At 36.6% G+C, this 15,883-nt stretch overlaps 1 protein-coding gene across 1 annotated transcript; it reads right to left on the bottom strand.

Annotated features, from left to right (window-relative positions):
- Positions 1 to 3,747: 3,747 nt before the first annotated feature.
- On the bottom strand, positions 3,748 to 15,663 carry LOC134667882 (circadian clock-controlled protein daywake-like). Its single transcript, XM_063525276.1, has 5 exons — positions 15,524 to 15,663; positions 13,465 to 13,699; positions 11,464 to 11,594; positions 4,590 to 4,739; positions 3,748 to 4,118 (listed from the first exon to the last, which is right to left on the bottom strand). Exons 1-5 carry the CDS (start codon positions 15,582 to 15,584, stop codon positions 3,967 to 3,969), a joined length of 729 nt encoding a protein of 242 aa, XP_063381346.1. The 5' UTR covers positions 15,585 to 15,663; the 3' UTR covers positions 3,748 to 3,966.
- Between the last annotated feature and the right edge of the window lie 220 nt (positions 15,664 to 15,883).

Here is a 15,883-nt window from a genome sequence, read left to right as displayed (position 1 = left end):
GGCTCGAGTCTTTTGGATCACTAAGGCTTTGTTCATATATTTGTGAGCACCTCAGCCGCTCCGATATAATTAATACTTATTTGTATTTGTGTGTCAACGAACGCCGTTGGTAACCGTTTATTCCTATTTGTCATTTTGACCTTTATGTTTGTTAGAAAGAGACAAAACAAAATTTAACAAAGGTATGTATGCTAAGATTTATGAATAAGGGGGTATAAAAGTAAGGTCCCAAGGTAAAGGATACGTGCAAGACAGCATATGACAGGACAGGTACCTATTTATTATTTACTCAATTTAACTTTAAGGTACCTAGGTAAAAAAATGATTGTCTGGTAAAGAAAGGGGTACGTATAAGACCATTAAATACTATTATACAAAGAATATTTAGAAGTTAACTATATTTCTCTAAAAAAAGTATCGTTTGTAGATGTGTCTGCTTGATAATAATTAATTAACCTTAACTGCATTGAAATAAGGTTGACAAAAGCACTCAACCATAAACTTATCATTCAAAATTACCTTTGACAACCATCTCTGCTTTGGTAACTTCGATGGCCGTGCCAGTTAGCGGGCTAGTTAGTTTCCTCTTGGATGAACTTGCAACTGTTCGTTACTTGTTCTAGTTTAGTTCTCGTTTCTACGAGTAGGAACGAATGACAAACAAGCCATTCTTGTAACTTTAATTTAACGTATCTAAATGACATTGAAAATGTATTGCATACGCGAGCTTCGTACATTTGCGGACTGAGGTACAGTCGCCATCAGATAGATAGTAGCGGCCAAGGCGCTCACAAATATCTGAACACGCCTCTATTGACTAGACGTTAAAGTGCGTGTTCAGATATTTTTGAGCACCTCGGCCGCTCGGATATATCTGATGGCGACTGTACAGGTGGGATGGTGCAGGCGTACAGCCCCGCCCCCCCCGCTTTCCAGCTATATGTAAAGTAATTTTAGGGATAATTCCTTGGAACTCTTGTGCATTGTTATTTGAGTTATTTGAATAGTTATCTGAATAGTTATCGTATTGTTTCCTAGTACCTACACTACCTACCTACTCTGCAAAAAAATATTGACTGTAGAATAGGTACACGTAAAGTCTAGTACAAATACTTACCATGGTACCATGGTACGGTACCATGTTTTGTGGTAACTGAACCAAAGTTACTTATCCCCGAATGCAGGCTCAAGATGTCCTACGAGTTTAAATGCAATACAAATGTAATCTCCGGAAAATGAAACGATTTCCCCTAAGATAACCGTAAGCGCACCTCTTCGTTTCGATTAATCTTTGGACCGGATATTACAATGCGAACGGCTTCCCGTTCCGAGTTATGAATTTCAATCAAAGTCTTATTGATTTCATAGTAAAGTTAACCTAATAAGGAAAAAATATGGAAATCTTGAGAAGTTAAGGACGGAGTAGGACACTAGGTAGGCGTAAGATATTGTGCACACAGGATGTTTGGAAACTGACAGAGAATTGATAAATTATGTTAGGTACTTTTGGCCAAGTGCCTATGCGTTAAAATTAATAGGTTTCTACATTATTTATCTCGCATTTCTTCATTTTCTATAGGTTAATTACAAACAACATTACCTACATATTAACCTTGTTCCTATACTGTAACCTCAGCAGATAATTTTTCTTTACAATTATATATAAGAACATACCGGGTGTAGCCTGTAATATGAGCAATAAATTTAACTGTAGGCTGTACTCTTCATACTGAGCAACATTTGTTCAGCGAGTTTTAAAAATAACTTGTGGTTTGAATTTTAATACACTTACTTTAATACAGTTTATTCTAAGACGCAATGTATTGCGAATTTCTTTATGTTTAAGGCGTGACAAGCAACGTCAATCATAATGATATGGCGTGGCGATGGCGTCCATTGAAGATAATATTTATTTTGTATGACAAATAGGGAGTCTAAATACCTACTTCATAATTTTTTAAAGTTGTTGAACAAAAGTGTTACCGTTTGAGGAGTACAATCTATGTTTTAATTATTTGCTCATGTTACAGGCCACACCCAGTATATATTATGATTATGACGAAGATACCCAACTAACGTTGTCAATGTAATCTTCACGCTTTCGAGTAAGGTTGATTTTTGCTCGCTCAAGTTCATGATCTTGGCATGTGATGTGAGTGACATTTATAAGTTTATGATGACGGAACTTAAAGGAACTGTTTAAATGGTCAGGTTTTTTTTACGATATCATGTCAAGTAACATCTTGAGAGCTCTTCCTATAATTCAGACACTCAGAGACAATTATAACTTTACTGTGTGCTACATAACGAATATTGCCGCTCCACTTAATGTCTATAAAATGATGAATACGGTTGCACTCGAAACTTCATTTAGCCCAAATTGCGAACTGCTGTGGTGTGCAAACGAGTTTCGTAATTTCAACTTGCGCGGACGAAAACATGGAAACCGCACTCCGTTTAAATGAGATTTTTCTACGCATTACTCTTTTTTAAATTATTGTTTATTAAAATGAACTATAGGTAAATACCTGCGCTATCTGATTTTGCTGTCTCAGGGACATGGCAAACATTCGAAGCTGCAGAGGCACTCGTTGAGAATGCTATAAGTAATAGTTGCTGCTGTATCTTTGTGTATTTTGTAGGGTAGGTAGAGACTTGTTGTGAGAGAAATCTGGCGTCGTAAATACAAACCTAACAACATCTAAACCTAATTTAAATAGAAGAGGTACTTCAATAACGCAGTTTGCAGGTTTAAAAGAGTGGTTGAATACACGCATGTGATACCCCCGGAGATAAATAAAGTACAGCAACCACACGCTATATATTTGGGCGCCACCGATTTATTAGTACCTATAAAATAATATAACCGTTTGGATTTTTATATAACCTATAAAAATCCAAACGTTTTTCCAAATCCTCCCGAGAAAAAGTATAATAGGTAAGTAGATAGGCATTCGGATGGATTCTGAACAATCGATTAAATATTCAGCAGTTACGAGCGTTTTGTACCGATTTGCATAGAAACGAGATCAGCCAGGACAGAAGTCACAAGTCGCGACTGAGATGAAATCCCGATTATGCCGAGATTGGTACGAGCCTGCCTAATGCCCTGAAGAGAGAAATTTAATTTTCTACACGATGGAACTTTTCATTACAGTCGGCTAGGTGCAAGTGGTTTGAATTGCCGGGTCGAGGCAGCAGATCCAGTATTGTTATGCAGCTCTTATTCGTTTAAGTATAATTTATTCGGACTGAGGAGCGGCGAGATTGAAGGGAATTGCCGCGGCGGCGGTGTGTTGTACCTATATGAAAAATCTTATATGGTGAGTGTTTTAGAATGTTATTATTTAATTTACTTTTTAATCAGTTCTAATCCTACGGGTTAAGAGTAGAGTTTGCAACTACATATAATCTAAAGTGTACGGAGGACATGGGGTCATCAGTCTCTAATAGTAGGTACACGGAGCAAAAAATATCTTAGGGTGGTATTCCTACCTAATACCTCCTAACAACACTATTAGCACGTAAGGTTTATCTGTAAGTGCTGGTATGTATAATGTATGTAAGTATATATAAATGCACCTTCTGGAGGATGTAGAATAATTATCTTAAAATCCTTATTATAGGTATGTACCTACTCGCCTCTACCTCAGTGAAACGCGAGCTGTAGTCACGATATGTACTTGTAGGCCAAAAGCGACTTACCTCTTAACATTTAATTAGAATGGGTAATAAAACCATAAAACATATTACCTAGTTAAAATCTATTTACATAATAATATAAATATGATACTTAGGGTACTAAATCACATGAACTTTGATGACATGACGCTCGTTAGCTAAAGGTTTACGCGTACACAACTTTCGCAAAAAAAAGCTTTACAAATAAATATCGTGTGGACGGTGTGGGAGCGATTCCCGAATGCCTCGCACTCGACACATCTGGATGCACCTTAATGCTATAACTTATAACGCGAAGAGTTGGTCAAATGGAACATTAGAATAAAGCTTGTTAATAACTTCGTGGACCTTCGTGGCTACTGCCTTGGTGTACGGCGGACCCAGCTGCTTGATCAAATCCTTCCAGTTGTCATTCATCACCTGGTTTATCGTGTTTCCTGTGAATAAGCAATTATTGTTACAAACCAGTCAAGCAGCCTTAGAATCGTACCTATAATTATATGATTGTTTATTGCATGTCACATAGGTACAGGGTATAAGGTAGGTATTTTCTGCATATTATGAGGTAAGTGTAAATGTGACTCTATTATAGGTATATACAGTACTGTATACTCGTACCTACCTATGAGGCAATATGAGATTACTTCAAAAATGTCGGAATCGCCTTCGAAAAGGCGCATATTGCAATTTTTTTTATTATTAAGTATTTTATAATTTTCCCTTTTTTCACTGTTTTTATTACTGTTGGCCTGTCTGGCCAATGGTGATGTGTCGTTCGAATTGCCTCAGGGGGCCATTGCGCTATTCTCACTAATACCTAGGTACAGCGTAAATGAGAAAAAAAAAATGTTTTTTTAACTATATTGTGTTACATGTCAAATGATAGAGCTAATTTTTATTCCACTTACCGATAGTTTCTCCACCCGGTAAGTTGGTAAGATGGAACACCACGCGCCCGTATTGCTCACTCTGCTTGATATCGTACGTCTCCAGGTGTTCCACTCCGTTGCCGTCCTTGATTATACGGAGCTTGTACTTGATCAGGATGTTGGTATCCACTGTAACAAAATAAAATATTAAGCAGCCATACTTCAATCTGACCGACCTGTAGAGAACATCCGGACATACGAAAGCATCTGACCATTAAAGTTAAAACAGAGACCTTCGCTAATGCTTCGGTCAATTATGATGCGTAGTTAGTGGCGTATCTATTACAGTTGGTACTCTAACTCATAATTTTAGTCAACTAATTAAACGCACCTATTTGTTTATGTGCATCCTATTTTCTGAGTCCATAAAACCGATTATTTGATATTTGATTTTCTGAATCATAATTAATTATGTATTATGTAAATAGAGCGCCTAGGTAGTTAAATATAAATATTATTAGCATACTTAATAATAAATTCCGTGATTAAATGACAGGGCCAATTATCGTTGTAATTTCAAGCCGGCGCTGTAATTTGCCTTTAGTAATTAAACACGTCCCCCTCTGGTTATTGTGAAGATATTTGCGTAATCATCCTGCCTTTGGGTTGGCAAACTTTGGGTCGTTCTCAAAGATAAGTATCTTGAGTAAATTGACAATTCATGCTAACGACACGAACACCACGGTGCCTAATTTTAATTACAATTTATTGGCTTAGGTATAATTACTTAAGCAAAGCCTACCTTTTGAACTATAGGTTGATCAGAAAAACATCCAAAAGATGTTAGTCTCACTTAATTTCTTCTTGCCCATCAATCATTATTTTTTTAAATAAATATGTACAATCAAGCACAGGGGTATCCCCTTTACTCATAAAACTTAACAACCTCTTATCAAACAAACAATATTTTGTTTCGTTTCTAACAAAAAGAAATGTTATAATGACAGCTTAATAAACTTTAGTCCTAGTTATGAGATTACAATACCTGCTCATTTTAGGGTCCCAACATGTTTGTACCATGATTTGAAATAAACGATTTCTGATATCCAATAAGTAATTAAATATTTCAAGATTTTCAAGCATGTATTTACTGAGAGGGCAATGGAAAAATAGATATTTGTTTTACAAGAAGGCAAAGTTGTTGTTTAATCTCTCGTGCTAACTGAAACCCGAGTAAGCGAATGATTCCAAAAATGGAATCTAGCGTTGCGAGGGTTTTAAGGCGCACCAAGTGAAATTTTGCCACCGAGTGAAACACAAAAAATAATACTCGTATTTTAAACAGGAAAGTGATATTTGTAATATTCAAGACGATACGATTTAATAAAAAAACGAGTAACTAAGTAATAAGTTTTATTTACGGGCTTGGCACGAACAGCCCATATAACCATTCCAGTCGCAGAATCATCAAAGTGGTAACTAAATGTCAAATGTGTCGTAACAGAGTCCACACAATGTGTCTAGAATTGTTTCGAAACAAAGTGTCGTCGCCGTGTGTACACTTTTCCGAAACAAGGTGTCGACACATTTGTGTGCACTTTGCGTGCGGTTTGCGACTAAATCTGACAGCAAATTTGTGACAGCAAATGTCAATATAAAATACCTCTTGAAAACCAAGGTTTGTCAAACTATTATTAGTGTCTCGTGTGCTCGTAATTCTAGTAAGTCATCATGGGCGATGCAAATGATAATAATCGACCAAAACCATATAAACACCCAACACCCGTCAACCTTTTACAGAAAAGTTTTTAAAGAAATGCAATAAGCTACTTAGGTCGGCCAACGAATGCTCCAAAAAGTTGTAGAGGGAAATGCTCGGAACACAATTTTTGACTCCGTAACTTGGTTTGGACAAAATAGGAGGTGAACATATCAAAAGTCCCCGGCCGTAGCCGTTGAGCGGGGGGAAGAGAGGGGGCTTTGAAGGTCCCATTATCCGGTTTTTCGATTATATCTCGGAAACTATGCATCTTAGCGACATGGCCACTTATACAAAATGAAAGTTAATTTAATTTGTTACAGGTTTATTCAGTCAATTTTTTCGATATGTTGAATAGTTTTTGAGATATCCGCTCTTGAAAGTTTATTTAGGGCTCTCAATTTTTATCTTGATATATCTACATCAGTGAAGGTGCTAGGCCGTGTATGGTATCGTTTTCGTATAAATCTGGGTTGCTGAATCCATTTAACGTATCACATTGACACCAATCCACAAAATTAAAAAAAATCTTTTTAGGGTTCCGTACCTCAAAAGCAAAAAACGGAATCCTTATAGGATCACTCGTGCGTCTGTATGTCTGTCCGTCTGAATACACAAAATAGTTCTTTACCTATAGATGACAGGAAAACCTATTAGAAATGTGCAGTCAAGCGCGAGTCGGACTTAATGTACGGAACCCTTAATACGCGAGTCTGACTCGCACTTGGCCGGTTTTTTTTAAACTCCTCTTGACGCTTAACCGCTGAACCGATTTCGTTGAAAATTGGTATAGAAATAGTTTGCGTCCCGGAACAGGTCAAGGATAGATTTTATAACCAAAAACATCTTTTGCAGGTGTGAAAAGTGGCGTGGAAATTTGTACGGGAAATCAATAACCGCTGAACCGATTTATATGAAATTTGGGATGTTCTACATCTTTGATTTAGTTAAAAATGATAAAAAAACATGACTTCAAACCTAAAATTAAACAGTATTAACTTCAAGAAGTCAATTCTGAATTCCCCCCTACACCTCATTTCACACCTTTGGTTGATTTTTGAGATAACTTATTATGTCCTGTCTCGGGACTCAAAATATATGTGTACTAAATTTAAATTAAAACTGTTCAGCAGTTTAAGCGTGAAGAGGAGTTTAAAAGAAAGTATTTTAGTAAGTTTATATGTTTTTACTTTGGAATGGTGTCAATGTGATACCATAACTAAATTTAGTACTGCGAATTTATACGAAAACGATACCAAACATGGCTTCGTAGCTTTACTGTTGTAGTCTGTAGAAGTCAAAATAAAATTGAGAGCCCTAAATTCTTATTACTTGTCCAAACTTGTGTAGAAGGAAAAGGAAAAATAAAAGTCTTCGGCAGGAATATAAGACACAAATATATATTTTATTTTGCGTTACTATTTCAATCATCAAATATAAACATACCTTGATTATATTATTCTAGTGAGATCCTCATAGATAAACAAAAACATTTACTTAAAAAATTACAAGGTCGAAATGTCACGGAACTTGTGAGAGCAATATGTGAAAAATAAAAACTTTTATGACAAAAAAATCTGGACACAATTTAAGAAGCATCCAATCGCGTCGAGGAATCAACTGTATTTTTGCTTGTTTCATTACCTCCTCGCTTCTTTTTTTGTCCTTTGTATTCTGTAGCAATTTGTTAGATCTGAAAATAAAGATAACTTGCGTCGTCACGGATGTCGATTTATAGGTTTTAGGGAGTGCAGAATTCGAAAACGATAATCATTTTATAATCCAAGATGGCGGCTACGTATTTTGTCATAAAAGTCGTCATGAATATCGTTTTATAGGTTTTAGGAAGTGCCGATTTCGAAAATGATGACCAGTTTGATGATGTTTGATGTGCGCCGTGCACTTTGTCATAAAAGTCGTCATGGATATCGTTTTGTAGGTTTTAGGGAGTGCAGAATTCGAAAATGATGACCATTTTGGATTCCAAGATGTCTGCCGTGCACTTTGTCATATAAGCCGTCATAGATGTTGATTTATAGGTGTTAGGAAGAGCAGATTTCGAAAATGATAACCATGACCAATACAACGACATCCATGTCGACTTTTAACATAGTGCATGGCCGCCATCTTAGATTCCAAAATAGTTATTATTTTCGAAATCTGCGCTCCCTAAAACCTATAAAACGACAGCCATGACGACTCTTATGACATAGTGCATGGCCGCCATTTTGGAATAGAAAATGGTTATCATTTTCGAAATCTGCGCCCCCCAAAACCTATAAAACGACACCCATGACGACTTTTATGACATAGTGCATGGTCGCCATTCTGGATTACAAAATGGTCATCATTTTCGAAAGCGGGGCCCCCTAAAACCTATAAAACGACATCCATGACGACTTTTATGACTGCATGGCCGCCATCTTGGAATCCAAAATGGTCATCGTTTTCGAAATCTGCGCCCCCTAAAGCCTATAAAACGACACCCATGACGACTTTTATGACATAGTGCATGGCCACCATTCTGGATTCCAAAATGGTCATCATTTTCGAAAGCGGGGCCCCCTAAAACCTATAAAACGACATCCATGACTACTTTTATGACATAGTGCATTTCCGCCATTTTGGATTTCAAAATGGTCATCATTTTCTAAGTCGGGGCCCCCTAAAACCTATAAAACGACATCCATGACGACTTTTATGACATAGTGCATGGCCGCCATCTTGGAATCCAAAATGGTCATCGTTTTCGAAATCTGCGCCCCCTAAAACCTTTAAAACGACACCCATGACGACTTTTATGACATAGTGCATGGCCACCATTTTGGAATCCAAAATGGTCATCATTTTCTAAATCTGCGCCCCCCAAAACCTATAAAATGATACCCATGACGACTTTTATGACATAGTGCATGGCCACCATCTTGGAATCCAAAATGGTCATCGTTTTCGAAATCTGCGCCCTCTAAAACCTATAAAACGACACCCATGACGACTTTTATGACATAGTGCATGGCCACCATTTTGGAATCCAAAATGGTCATCATTTTCTAAATCTGCGCCCCCCAAAACCTATAAAACGATACCCATGACGACTTTTATGACATAGTGCATGGCCGCCATTTTGGATTTCAAAATGGTCATCATTTTCTAAATCGGGGCCCCCTAAAATCTATAAAACGACATCCATGACGACTTTTATGACATAGTGCATGGCCGCCATCTTGGAATCCAAAATGGTCCTCATTTTTGAAATCTGCGCCTCCTAAAACCTATAAAACGACACCCATGACGACTTTTATGGCATAGTGCATGGCCGCCATTTTGGATTCCAAAATGGTCATCATTTTCAAAATGGGGGTCCCCTAAAACGTATAAAACGACATCCATGACGACTTTTATGACACAGTGCATGGCCGCCATTTTGGATTCCAAAATGGTCATCATTTTCGAAATCGGCACTCCCTAAAACCTATAAATCAAAAACAAAGTGTTTGGCTACCATCTGCATGCAAGACATTTCTATTATTTTTACGTACAAAAATGGCCCCCTGTCAACTTCCAACCGAGATTTAATCGATAATTTATTCGATTAATATTCAGATTAATTCAATTTCAATCTATGTTAGGTCGACTAAACTAATCGCGATTAAAATTTGAGGATTAACTTTTTTTATTCCATTAATTAGTCGAATAAACAGTTAATCTATTAAGTCCCATCTCTGACCACGGCATTTTTACACTTTGAGAATATCTGAAAACAAATGAACACAAGGAGCCATTTTGCAAATCCAGTAACTTTGTTATTACTTTTGACAGCGCGTGTCATGTGTCTACACAGAGTCGACACAAAGTCGAAACATTTGCGACTACTTTGTGACTGCAATATTTCTCAGCCTTAAACCATATTTATACATCATAATTAACAAGTTTCGTAGTATGTAAAGAGTTATTTCTGTTATTTAAGTATAGTATACGCATCGAAGTACTAAAAATGCATCAAATAATGTAGTTATGAACACAGGCACTGAGAAGTAAACAATATCATTTCCGGCTAAACTAAAACAATGTGGTGGCGCGTTGATTATATTACACTTAGTTTATCAAATCACTCGAGCAGTTTAATTCCCCATAATTATTTAAGTCCTATTGTAATATAAATGCAAACAATATATAATTACGTCTTGTAATCCGTTTTAGAGATGGCGTATTAATGTCACTTATTTTTATTTAACTATTTTTCCATCTGACAGTTTCCATTTGACAGGAGCAAAATGAACGAATGAACGAATGATTTTGGCATAAAGTAGTCGCAAACCCGAAACAATGTGTGCACACGGCGACCACACTTTATGTCACTTTGTGTCATGTGTCGACCCTTCCCCATTTCTGGTAACTGTGTCGACACGGCGACGACTCTGCGACTGGAATTGTGACCGAAACAGACGGTGTCGACACAAGATGTGTCAACACCGCGTCGTAACGGCGACTAGAAATGGTTGTATGGGAGCGGAGGCCGATTGCTGTTGGCATTAAACCGGGCTAAAGTGTCTCTTTGCGCTTTAGGCAGATTCATGCTAATAAGTGTTCATCTATTTTTTTAGGAAAATAGGTCAAGAAATTGTAAACTGAATATCCCTTAGAATATAACCGTAAAAACTGTTTCAAGATAAGCTTTTGCTTTTAGTATAGTTCGTTTTTTTAGCATTAGAAAGAAGGTAAGCGATCTTGACAGGTCTTTTAATTGAAAAAGGCTCTTTAAAAATCAGTAACTATTAGGTACTTATGAAAGCAGAAGAATATAAATGATCGTATTGGATTCATAATTGTTACATATTTACCGTGACTTATTTTTAAAACGTGTTTTTCAATAAAAAGACACATCAAGATTGTTTACCATATTTGTAATGCTAAAAAATAACTATAGTAGTAAATACCTATTTGGCGTAATGTAACTAGGCATTATCTTATCCTGAGAAGAAGCAGGTGGTAGGTTTATACACAGGTTAATCCGTACGTGGTAATTTAAATCTATTGTTTTGATTATCAAGATCACTTTTTAAATGATCAACTTTGATACGAGGGGTTAAATAATGGGTATAAAGGGAGTTTATCTATAACATTCAGCATGTTTTAAGCAATACCAGCACTTACAGCATTTGACGGTAATTTTCCCATTTCCTTTGATAGGTATGAGGACGATAGCCCCATCGGTCTCGTAGTCTCCCGCGAAGGTCATGTTGCCAAACAGCTTCATGGATCCGGTGTTTTTGTCCAAGTTGAATCTGAGAAAGGCACAACCGTTTTATGTTTCGATACACGCCATGGCTATATTTGCTGCTGTCTTTATAAAATATTATAGGATTTTTACATAAATTGACTAGGCCCCACTGTAACCTCAAGAAGGCTTGTGTTGTACCCACAACAGACATCATAATATATATAATATATAAATACATAGAAAAACAACCGTGACTCAGGAACAAACATCTGCGTCATCACCATCAGTCATCACACATACCGGGATTTGAACCCCGGATCATCCGTTTCATAGGCAGGGACACTACCCTACCCTAGTGGGTCAGACCGGTCGTCGACGTCTTTGTGCCATTAACAAAGTTATGCAACTTTTAAGTATGAATAATAAACAAATTATGACGCACGCAATCGTCTCTGGATACTGGTTTATATTTGTGATACAGAAAATCCACAAAAAATAGGCTGTTTCCTAGAGTCAGTGTAATAACCTGTTTGTATATTATTAATACGTTCAACGGTGTTTGGGATCTGTGAAGTAAATATGTTTGATCTGTGTGGTATGTTTGGGTTGTTTGGAATAATTACATATGTGGTGTCTATTTAAAGGAAAATTCGAGCTGATCAGCTGTTTAGCAATCCATTTCAAAGCTTGGATTTTTCAGTTCCTCGACTGTTTTCACTATGTTGCCGATCACCCTTGGATAATATCAGCTAAGGAGTAGGAGGAGGCATATACTGATAAGAGCATTTTCACGTGGTCCAATCCGATATTGGAAATCGGATTATTCTTTCATTTGATATGTAACACGATATAGTTTGAAAAACTTTATTTTTTAATTTTTGCATTTACCCCCCAAAAGTGCCCCCCATGTTTGAAATTCATTTGTTTACGTTACATGTCCGTCTTTGGGTCACAAACTTACATGTAGTTTCGGAAAAAATAGGCTGTGACAGACGGACAAACAGACGCACGAGTGATCCTATAAGGGTTCCATTTTTTCCTTTTGAGGTACGGAACCCTAAAATTATCTAAGAGGTTTTTTGAAACTCACTTCAGCTGCAGTAAAGTTCAATATCCACCAAAAAGTTCAATGAACACTTTGTTGTGTCAAAAAAATCAAGCCTTATTGTATAACTACACATTACAAATAACCGGATTGCCTTGCTAAGCGACCATATAAGTACATTTGCATTTCATGGTTTATTTACGAGGTGGCCTTTGGAAAATTTTTGACCAAATCGTTGCACATGAGATTAACAAGGACTTTTTTCTACTAAGTGTAGAAATATGCATCTAAAAAATAGATATTGTTATAAGATGAATAGGTAATATAAAATATAAAAAATGTCCCTAATACATACTAGTACACACATACAGCTGTCACTGGTCACTGCAATCTGCATTGTTTATGGATATAATAAAATCTGAATATTTATTGTTATTATCCATTTAATTACGTATATTAATTTCCACCTTGGCATCGGTCATTGTAATAATATATGATTATAATTTCATTCTAAGTTTATATATTTACTAACACGTAAATCTCTATTATATATGAATAAATATAGTTCTGTATGTATATATATCTAGTTATTCATACTTATCAGTGTTAGTACACGAAGCACTTAACTTTTTAATACTAAACTTCCATAAATTGTAACACTGGGTCACACATTGGTTATAGGTTTGGCATGAGTTGGATTGGGGTTGACAATTGTCAAAAGTTTGCATAGATAGCGCCATCGTAGCTTGCCCCTTTTTCTGTGAGATTTGGCTTAAAGATTTGACACAATTCTAGGGATTGACAGGGCAAGCTATGCGGGCGCCATCTGCTAAATACTTTGACCGGCCAACCCCATTGGAATTCTTTACGTTGCTTTAGAGAGACATACTTGACTTCACGAATTTCCATTTTCTTCAATCCTTTCAAAAGTAAGTTTTTGCTTCTTATGATGAAAGTTCCCGCGTTGGCCACTATGTCATCGAGCGGCAGAGGGTCGATGGGTTCCAGACCAAACTCCGGGATGCCTTTTGCGAACTCAGGTTGGATCCTTCGAGCCTCCGTCGTAACGCATTCCGTCAGCTTGTCGATAGGCAGGCTCCTTGGGCATGGTGTAATATATGACGCTAAAAAGAAAATATAACGTCAAAAATATTGAACATGTAGGTTATTGCACTTTTAACTAGGTTTGCAATATCAGTAATGTATAAGTAATAAACAAGTTAGATAACGGCGTGATTCCACTAGTGTGCGGCACTGTGCGGCACAAGCGTATTCTGTACAAAAATGCTGATGCCACACAGTGTTGCACACTGGTGGAATCCTGTCTTAAATGTGTAATTCATGATGACACCTTTACTACTGGAAAGTTACTGTTGTAGCGTTAACGCAGGCGACATCAGACATCACTGTCATTTGCATTGCATTACCGCCGCTATTAGAATGTTAATCCATCACTCATTTTATCAAGAAGATAGAACCCTACCTAATTTAAGAACTGAAAGAGCCAGTGCGTATGTAATGGTCCTTTTGCGCCCTCCACTCTATATTGGATTGCTAAAAGCGGTATTAAGTGAGCAACACCTATTTAGGCGCCCACAAGTCTTCTAGGGCTGCAATCGGGTCGACGAGGGTCACCGGATTAATTTATTTCCACGCTACAAGGAAGTGCTCTGTAAGGGACCCTCTTTGTTTCTGACCGTCAAAGTGATTCCTAAATTGGAACAGATAATAGCCCCCAAGGAAGCCAGCCCTTCTGAAGTTAACGCTCTATACAATGGAAATGACACAGTCGACAGCGGATGGCAGAAACTTTTCTTAACCTTTTAGGATAAAAGGACCAAGAACCTATTGAAAACGATGCTTAAGGAATACCGATAACATCACACTTATTGGCTTTTAGGCATGACGAGGGAGAATGAATACAATATTGTATAAAGTGATATTTCGCAGTAAAAAAACGAAAGTACATTTTGTGGTTGTAATTTTATTATAAAAGGTTTGTGGCCAAATGTTTTATTACCGACTTCTTACTTTGCGTAATCGTATATTTTACATGTTAGGAAGATAATTCGTACAAGTGTGTACTCAGAATTTCCGCTCAATCGAACATCGGAAAATGGGTCGTAAGATTTGATTACAGAAAGACAACGGCACAGGCGAAAGAAAATGTAATAAATAGAAGCGACGTAGGTACCTACTCGAATTCGAGCATGAATAGGACTAGGACATTTTTTTTTTATATCTACATTTATTTAGAAACAAAGTGCAGTAAGTATTTGTAATATATAATAAAAAAACCTTCAAAATTTGAAAAGAGCAAATGCTTAGTTTTTTAATATTTTTCTGGTTTCTTTCAAATAACAAAGTACGGTATTCGTATAAAAAAGTAAAAAGCTACATATTTTATTCCCTTTCATCTTACGACAATAGCCTAGACACAGGCCTAGAGTTATCGGTATCGGAAGAAAACATTATACGAAAGGAAGGAAATGATTTCTTGAGCGAAGAATTACATAATATTTATGCTTCTAAATTAATAATATGTATAATAATGCTTAAACAATATACATGGCAAAATATTATATATAGGACCCACTTATAAATTTATTTAATGAAATCTAGTTCTTTGGTATTACTTTATGTAACTACGAGTATGTACATAATTTTACATGCACATTACAATAGTTTATTTATGATTGATATCGGTCCAGTCGAACTATTTTGTTAAATTGGGGTAAAGAACCTTTATAACTAGAGAGTAAGACCAAGAAAAGTCTGCAGCGGTTTTGATAGCCCACGCAGTGCAAACGTTATTTATACTCCATAATTTCATATAAGTTTGAGGTTTAAAATGACACTTACACTGTGTGGGAAAAAAGATAGATCAAAATCGCTGCAGACTTTTCTCGGTCTGACTCTAGTATCACGCACTTAAAAATAGCACTTACGTAAATTAGCTGCTCTTGAGCCAATTACACAGATTGCACAAAAAATTAACTCCAACTTCATCGTGAACGTGTTACCCTCGCCGAAAGTTCTTGCACAATGCCGTTAAAATATCAAAGTTCCTCTCTTTTATGCCGGCAAACTAACCGCCTTATTATAAACAAATTGTGACGCTTCCTATGACGTAAATAAACATGATTAATATTTCATTCTACCTTTTAATATGTCGGTTTTTATATAAACACCTATAATTATAAGACTAAAGTTGAGATCGGGTAAAAAATAGGAAAATTTTGCAATCACGAGCCCGATTTTTGAATTTCGATCGGTCGATTTCGTCACTCGAATATCGGTGGAAAACT

The sequence above is a fragment of the Cydia fagiglandana genome, chromosome 10 (assembly GCF_963556715.1).
Source record: "Cydia fagiglandana chromosome 10, ilCydFagi1.1, whole genome shotgun sequence".
Taxonomy (NCBI): Eukaryota; Metazoa; Arthropoda; class Insecta; order Lepidoptera; family Tortricidae; genus Cydia; species Cydia fagiglandana.
Note: the sequence above shows the minus strand (reverse complement) of the source record. Positions and strands in the feature narration are given on the sequence as shown.